Source organism: Seriola lalandi, unplaced genomic scaffold (genome assembly GCF_002814215.2).
Source record: "Seriola lalandi dorsalis isolate HSWRI2012SDOR001 ecotype SW California unplaced genomic scaffold, Sedor1 jcf7180002054948, whole genome shotgun sequence".
In the NCBI taxonomy this organism is placed as follows: Eukaryota; Metazoa; Chordata; class Actinopteri; order Carangiformes; family Carangidae; genus Seriola; species Seriola lalandi.
Window position 1 is genome coordinate 1,246,002 of NW_019525499.1, and position 8,511 is coordinate 1,254,512.

At 40.6% G+C, this 8,511-nt stretch overlaps 1 protein-coding gene across 7 annotated transcripts in view; it reads left to right on the forward strand.

Moving 5' to 3' along the window:
• ccdc88ab (coiled-coil and HOOK domain protein 88ab) overlaps positions 1 to 5,728 on the forward strand; it is a 65,824-nt gene extending 60,096 nt beyond the window's left edge. For 4 of the 7 annotated variants that reach the window (XM_087170442.1, XM_023394415.2, XM_023394417.2 and 1 more), the window contains 2 exons: positions 451 to 731; positions 1,345 to 5,728. In XM_087170442.1, coding sequence (XP_087026568.1) covers positions 451 to 731; positions 1,345 to 2,262 — 1,199 coding nt within the window. In that variant the 3' untranslated portion in view covers positions 2,263 to 5,728. The remainder of the gene's footprint in view (positions 1 to 450; positions 732 to 1,344) is intronic. The other 3 variants (XR_002759860.2, XR_002759861.2, XM_087170441.1) reach the window with 3 other exon arrangements.
• Positions 5,729 to 8,511: the final 2,783 nt, after the last annotated feature.

An 8,511-nucleotide genomic window follows, 5' to 3' on the forward strand; every position in this document is an offset into this window, starting at 1 on the left:
CCTGCCATCCTCCTTTGTTCCCTTTATCTTTGTCTTTCATGCCTTTACTCAAACCTACTTTAACGTGCCCTGTGGGTTAGTATTTTCTTTCCTATGGGAATCAATCATTTACTTATTTAAAATCAGTTAGAGCTGCAATGATTAGCTGATTAATTGATTAGTCGATTGAAAGAAAATGTATAGCCTACTTTTTAAATAATCAATTAATTTTTTAAGACATTTTTCTGGCAAAATGATGTGCTATGTTCGAGTCTTAATGCGAGTCACAGGGGCACTTTTACTGTGCTATGGTATAAGAATAATAAATCATTCATTATTCAGCAAACGTTTTTAAGTATTTATAATTCACAGCTTATCAGAATTTTATCAGACTCCTATAGTCTTTATCTTTTCTTTGGGGAGGTGTGATCAGATTCCCGGTGATCTAATCTTTGCCTCCCATTCCCACAGGCACGTTGAATGGCAGCCTCAGCAGGCCTCACAGCGAGAGCAGCGGAGAGTTCAGCCTGAGCCTAGACCAGGAGGTGTGGTCCAGCAGCGGCAGCAGCCCTGTTCAGCAGCCCACCTCTTCGCGCTCCTCCCACCAGAGCCCCCTGCAGCTGCGCAGGTCGCTCGACCCGTCTGCTGCCGCAGGCAGCCCAGGCCAGACCCAGATCAGGAAGACGGGATCCCCAGGCAGTGAGGTGCTTTCCCTGCAGCAGTTCCTGGATGAGGGTATTGATCCTGCAGAGGTGAGGCCTCTAACTCAGTTACAACCGATCTGCTCTGTTGCTGTTATGTTTCTATTTGATTAAAGCCAGCAGATAAAATAGACTGAGATTTTATGAAAACAAAAGTCACATTTTTCTCACTTAGACCATAATGGTTTGTATTAATATGAGGAATCAATGTATGGCTGCAACTAATAATTATTTTCATTATTAATTTATGATCCTGATTATTTTCTTGATTAATGATTTTTGTGTTTAAGTGTGATACAAGTACATTATAAATTCTCATGTGGTGATATCTTCAAATTGCTTGTTTTTTCTACCATCAGTTTAAAAAAAAAATATTGTGTTTACAAACTCATGACAGAAAAATGCAAAAGATCCTAATTTTGGATGAACTGGAACGATCAATTTACTGTCAATTGGTGGATTATTCAATCGTTGTAGCTCTGACTCTCAGATTCTGACTGATTTTCAAGACTCAAGGCAATATTAAACATAATCAGCACATAGAGATTCTTGTTTGTAAGTTTGTTTAAAATAAGGAATTAAAAAAATACAAATACCTTGTAATAGAATTGTATGATGTGTTTGTACTGTACCTGATATGATCTCTTTGCTCTGTCTTCTGTAGTCTGGCAGTCAGGAGAACCTCACTGTAGACTCTCCTCGCCTCCCCACTTCATCTGAGCATGTGCAGAAAGAACGCACTTCGACAAAGGGCCGAGGCATATTGCGCTCATCCAGCGGGAAAGCAACACTGGTCAGCTCCGACCGCCCACCGAGATCCTCGGGTCAACCGGGACGCCCGACCCTGCGGAAGGCGGAGAGCACCCGTGTGAAAGGCTCCGTCCCGGTCCGCTCCAGCCTGTCCTCGCAGGGCAAGGCCACATCCGTCTCCGAACGACTGGATTCAGCTTCCGCCACGCTGCCCCGGGCCAGTAGCGTCATCTCCACGGCCGAAGGCACCACGCGGCGCACCAGCATCCACGACCTGCTCTCGAAGGACAACCGGCAGCCCGTGTCGGTCGACGCCTCTCCTCCCGGTGCGTCCACCAAGGCTGGGGTACGCTCCCAGCCTACACCCAGTGAGTACCACCCCAACAGCACCAACCTAAAGGGATCCCTTATCACCACCACCCCATTGCCCAAGTCACTCAGCTTGCCTTGCCATAGCTTGGAGGACCCCGACCTCTCCACCCTCGAGTCTTTCCTTGGCCCTTCCTTCACTGTAGAGTCGGTGTTCATGGACTCCATTTTTAGTGAGTCAGCGGGCAAAAACCTTCCATTCCTGTCTCTAAACCCCACCCTAGTCAGCAATATCAGTGGGCCACCTGTTACAAATAAAACCCCCTCAGCTGCACCTATCCCAAACCACATTTCCACCCAAAACCAGACCCCACACAGCCAATCAAACGGCCAGATGAGATCCAGCCCAGCCAGTGTAAAAGAGTATAATGAGGGCGTCGACCCCAATCGTGTGAATAATTCGGACCAGTCACTGAGCCCAGAGGACAACCAGTCTCTGTGGTATGAGTACGGGTGTGTGTGAATGACAGGGAGGTTCTGGCTTGCTGATCTTAATACAAGACTTGACTTAAAGAGTGACGAATGAAAGGAAGGATAAATGACAAATCCTCCTCTGCATGTATTTATCAGAGCACTGTCTATCTCTGTGTGGTGTATTTCATGCTTTTCTGTTTGCCATGGTGCTGATTGGTGATTTGCTGTTTTGTTTTGTTTTTTTTGTTTTGTTTTTTTTTTTGTCACCTCCTGTTCTGACCTTTTTTCTGTCCCGTTCTGTTCTCTAAGGTTGGACTTTGATAACTGTTCTTCCGTCCAGCAGCCTTTACCATATTATTGTTTCCTCATCAAATCTGTTTCACTGGCTAACACTATACTATTATCTGCTGTTGTGGATTTGTACAGCACAGTTAAGGCTTAGGATTTCTGTTTCTAGCCTCAATAACAAAGTAGCTATGAGCAGAAAAGTTAGAGATTCAGCCATAAAAAGCAGCAGAAAATCTGTCGGATATAAACTGTGTCTGATAAGGCAGGTGGGACAGATCTCATAGTAGCAATTTCTTCAAATCAAAGTCTTTCAATGTGTCAGATAATAGATTCACTTGTTGTTTATCATGATGCTTTAGTGTACGGGAGAGTCTTTTTCACTTCTTTTAACTTAGTTGCATTATCCACTAAACTGCATGGCTTTGTTCTGTCTCAGTTCAACCTGAAACACTCATTTTGATTTCTGTGATCAAAATGTTTATGTTTATCCTCTTTTTGTTTCTATTGACAATGTGTATTATGTTTGTTTTCATACATTTGACACCTTTTTTCTGTAATTTTATTTTACATATAATAACTGGAGCATTTGCTCTTTGGATGATGGGTTTTGACCTGATGGACTTCTTGGGTTGGTGACAAAATGATGTAGCTTCATTCCCAGAATGATCTGAGGGGAGGATTTAGTTGGTTAAGTGAAAGTTGACTGAAGGAAGTAAAATATGACCAGAGTGATTAATAGTTTTAGGTAGTTTGTGATAGTTATGGAAACAGGGAGTCAGTATCGTAAGTTGAGAATAGTTTGCAGTGGTCAGATTGTTTTGTAAATGAAGCTAACGTCATTTCTTTTGGTATCTGTAAACTTTTATTTACCCATCCTGACACACCACATCTTGAGAATGGATAATATTTGATTATGTATTTTAGATTGACAAGATCTTGTACAGATTGTTGTAATCATTAAGTTATAATCAAAGACGAGCACTGCTTTTTGTGCCAATACTAGTAGAACTGTCTGCATCTAGATCCTTATTTATTTCTGCTTTTGTATTCTGTAGTTGCTCTTTGAAGTTGCTTTATTGTATTTATCTTGATCTACAGTTTATGCAGGTATAAAGTAAATGAAAATGTTCTTGTCACTGTCTACAGATGTAACATAAACATTGCCTTTGTCCTACAGATGAGGAGGGCAGAAAGTCTAAAAGCAGGAGCGGGGAGCCGCAGCAAAGCTGCTAAACCCTGCCCCCCCCACCCTCGTCTGTCTGCTACCATGCTGTGAGCGCGTGGTGAGTGAGTGCTGCTCGAGCGGGAGGAATAGGGGGTGGGATGATGGGGAGGGGGGCTGTTCAGTCTTGTCTCCATGGGAACCTAAAACATGGTATAACAGATGTCGTCCATCCTGCCATGCACTTGCTTCCCCTGCTTCTCTAAACTGTTACCCCTAAACCCCTCACTGTCCTGTCCGTTGCCCCACTGTCCCTGTGGTGACAAACGCCTGTTCACTGAGCCTGATGGGACCCTGGTCTGCATGGCATATGGGCCATTTTACCACCTTGCTCTGAGTGGATGAACATTTGTGTCCCCAAATCCCCCTACAACTCCAGCAGCGCACCGTATCCCTCCTCCGTGATGCTTATTGTGATTTTGGTAAAGGTGACTGCTGAGTGTCCTGCTGGTGAAAAAAGTAGGCTCTTTATTGTTTTCAGGCTGCTTATTGTTGCTGCATGGCTTTGGTGTAGCACTGAAATCCTTCCCCCTTCTCCTTCCCTTGAGAATGCATGTGTATGGAGGCTGGCTGCCGTCTCCTCTTGTACATCATTGTCTTTACTGATACTGTGTCTGCCTTCTAACCTTCTTCTTTCTCTGTTTTTTTTTTTTTTTTACTTTGTCTTTGTGTTCTTTTTTCTTCCACCTTGTCTACTTTATTTTTCTAACCTGTCTCCTTTTCTTTCTTCTTACTCTTTCCACACCTGTTTGCTTGCCTGGGACACAGAGATAAAGGTGGCCTTGGAGCTGTGTGTCTGAAGCCTAGTAGAGTTAATCTGCTGAGACCGTCTGCAGTGAGAAAAGATTGTATATCCCAGTTTCTTTTTCTTCCCTTTTTTTTTTTTTTTTTTTTAAACCCAGGACACTTGAGTAGAGAAAAGTGGCTTCCTTCTCTGTTTTGTTTTTCTTCCTTGAATCAAGGAAACAACAGAAAAATACTCGAAAATGTTGTGGTGACTTTTTTTTTTTTCTATAAAGACTGCTGTGGCAGATTGCACTGCCATGTGTCCTTCAGTGTGACGGACTCCTAGATGTGCGCTAGTCTCTGTGGACTAAGATTGAAGTGCCAATGTTCACACAGCAGCCAAAAGGGTAATCTTAAACCAGACTGATGACTCCACTTTGGAACCTTCTGTGCAACTTCAAAGTCAGCGGGACCTTCTTCTGCCCGACACCATGATGATAAAAAAAAATCAGTGATTTTGTAAACGGGCGGAATGCACAAGCAAAGACATTTAGTCAGGTTCTTAAACCATTTTCAAAGCATGTCAGTACAAACATTTCCGATTGAACTTACTATCAGACTGAAGAATCACAATTTGCATGGAGCAATCAATCAGCCAATCACCCCACTTCCTTTATCCAATCAGAGAGGAGGACAGTGTTCAGTGGGGCTTTTACTTGCCAGGATGCCAAAAGGACTCGGACTGGAAGCCATTACAGCTGTGTGATTGGCATTTGTTGCCAGCCAATCAAGAGTGAAGGTTGTGTGATCTGAGCGAGAGAGAGCGAGAGAGAGAGACTCATCTTGGGAGTGTTCCAGGTCACCTATATGACAGTTGGCAGCCATGTCACCCTGAAACAAACCCTACACACTCTTCATCTTATCTTAAATTATATATCATCATACAGTAGATCATTGAACAAGTCGCACTAAGTCATCACATCTTTCGCTTCCTATCCTGCTCTCAACAGATAAATAAGACTGTAAAAGCACTCTGACAGTTCATTGACATTATACCTTAATAATATCATGTATCTACTTTCTGATAGGGAATTTGTAAGGTCCTGTTTATAAATCTGACTGGAGTATAGGTGACCTGTAACTTGCCCGGTACATACAGAACATGTGCACATTTTGTTGCTGTGATGTTGAACATGAAGGTGGTGATGAGACCCAGTGTTTTCCTCCTTTTCCACTTTTACATAAATCCATTTGATGTAATTAAAACTCATCAAGACTACTGTGTGCTCTTTTTATTTTGTGTTTTATGCTGAGCTCTTCTAGAGCATACAGACCAAACGTGTTAATTGTGTCCATGTTAATTTCAAGAACACAATTGCAAGTTGAAAGTGTTAAAACAAGTTGTGTCAGGAACCTTTAAAAGAGTGAAGATGATGGGGGGAAATATCCACCATTTTCTTCTTCCTTTTCAACATTACATTACATAGAGCACTGTGACATTTTGTTTGAAGAAGAAAAACTTTAATTACTTTGGTCTGTACTGCTGAAATGGATCAAACAGTGCTCAAAATTATATATATTGCATTGATACACATGTGCAATATGTTTTCCATTTCAACAGCTCTAAAAGGAATTCTACTTTGTTAGGTCTTTGTTAGAGGAAGTGGTGTTGAATCACTCAGTTGCCAGTTTATTAGGAACACCTAGTTCAAACTAATGCAGTCTAATACAACAGTCTGACTTAAATTGTTTGAGAGGTGTGAATACAACTTTGTAATCATTTTAGAAGCTGTTTGTGGTGCTGTTGAATTGTGCAATGGTGGAAAGTAACTGCATTGCATTACATCTCAGAGGAAAATATTGTACTCTTTACTCCACTACATTTAATTTACAGCTGTAATTACTACTTGATCAGTTCCCATTTAAAGAACAATAAACATATAAATATGATGCATTATTTTACAGTAATAAGTATAACACAGTAGTTTAAAAACTGTCGAACCAGAGGAATCGTCTTTTTATCATATTTAAATGATTATTCTTCTTGGCAAAACCCTGGCGTACACTACCCACAATGCATCTCGACCGCTCCGTCACAGATTCGCATGCTATCCAAACGCAGAGATGAAGTCTGGTAAGCTCGTTTCTTTCTAACTCATCACCTCCAGATTTTTAATCATAACTTGTCCCAAGTTACTCATTTGAGGCAGTTTATCAGACTTAGTGCAAGCTTTTCACATGTACAAGAATCGTAAACAGATTTGATGTGTAACATCTGGGGGGGTTCCCTTAAAAAAATGTATAATAAACCATTTCACATTGAATTTGAGGCATTTTAAACTAAGGTTATTTGCTGCAAAAAGCTGTAGATTAGTTTAGCTAAAATGTTCAAAGCTGCTTGTCAAGAGAAAATTTGATAAACGCTTCCTGCGCGCTTATGATTGACCCACAGGTGTTCTCAGTTAATGTAGCTAATTACGCCTCGAGGACCACGTGGTTGTTCACAGACAGACTCTTGTGTTAATTCTGTTATTCCTGTTGGGGGGTGTCAGCCAGTATGTACACGGTAGGCATACCAGGCACAGGCCCAGGGGACCCATATTTGTTGTAAAGCCAATCAAATGACTGCAAAGAGACTCAGAAGACTGCAGAGGGGAAACAAAATGATCACAAAGATGCTAAATAATCAGAAACGGACTCAATATGATCTCAAAGAGATTGAAAAATACAGCAAATAGACATAAAGTCATTGGTAAGAGTTGCAAAATTGTCACAAAGAGACACAAAATGAGTACAAAAGAGCCTCAGTTCACCTGCGGAATTGTCTGACAAAGTAATTTGATTGGACGAGAGGAATTCCATGAGTGCTGATATAGAGTGCAACAGCATTTGGACTTTTAACTACGTGTATCACTCCGCGTCACAGGTGTACTATTAACCGATATCATAATTACATTAACGATCATTATCTATCTTAGATTGCGACAAACTTTTCAAAGATGAATATATTTCCAGAAATAACATTTGAATTGAATGATGTATGGTCGTCAGAAGAAGATGAAAGGAAGAAGCCTGGATACTCCTAACGTGTAGACAAAGTAGCAAGCTATCATGTACTGTGCAGGTAAGGAAAATGTTTTATGTGTTGCTTAACAACAGTCCAGTACCAGTCCGGTTGCGGAACTATTTGTGTTGGCGTTGCCAAATAAATGATGAAATAACAAACGAAACCTAATCTGTTGTTCATTATTTAACTAATATGGCGCTGGTAGGACTGTTGTATAAAATCAGTATCAGGCAAGAGTAGGCGATTTTGTACTGAATATCATTACAGTAATGATTCGGTACGCCACAGGCGTAATAAATTACTTTTTATGCCTTACTCTTCTATGACGTTTTTATACCTTACTATAATATGACGTTTTTATACCTTACTATAGGCTACTGTGACTTTTGTATAGGGCAACACAGGTGATGCAGTGATTAAAACTTTTGCCTCACAGTGAGAAGTGAAGAAAGTCCTGGGTTTCAATCCCTGACCAGGGGACTTTTAGTGTGGAGTTTGCATGTTCACCCCGATTTTAAGCCATGCTATGACTTTTTTTATATCTTACTGTACTATGACGTTTTTATGCCTTACCATACTATGACGTTTTTATTACATTTTTTGCATTCCTATGCCATGAATTTTTTGACTTTTTATGCCTGACTATACTATGACGTTTTTATGCCTTACCATACTATTAGATTTTGATGACTTTTTATGCCTTACTATACTATGTGTTTTTTATGACTTTCTATGCCTTACTATACCATGAGGGTTTTATGACGTTTAATGCCTTACTATACTATGACGTTTTATGGCTTAGGGCTTATGGCTATGAGGTTTTTTTTTTAATGACTTTTTATGCCTTACTGTACCATGAGGTTTTTTATGCCTTACTATATTATAGCATGTTTTGACATTTTTATGCCTATGGTATGATGTTTTGATGATGTTATATGATGTTATACAATTACGTTTTGTCGTTTTTATGCCTTACTATACTATGACATTTTTTG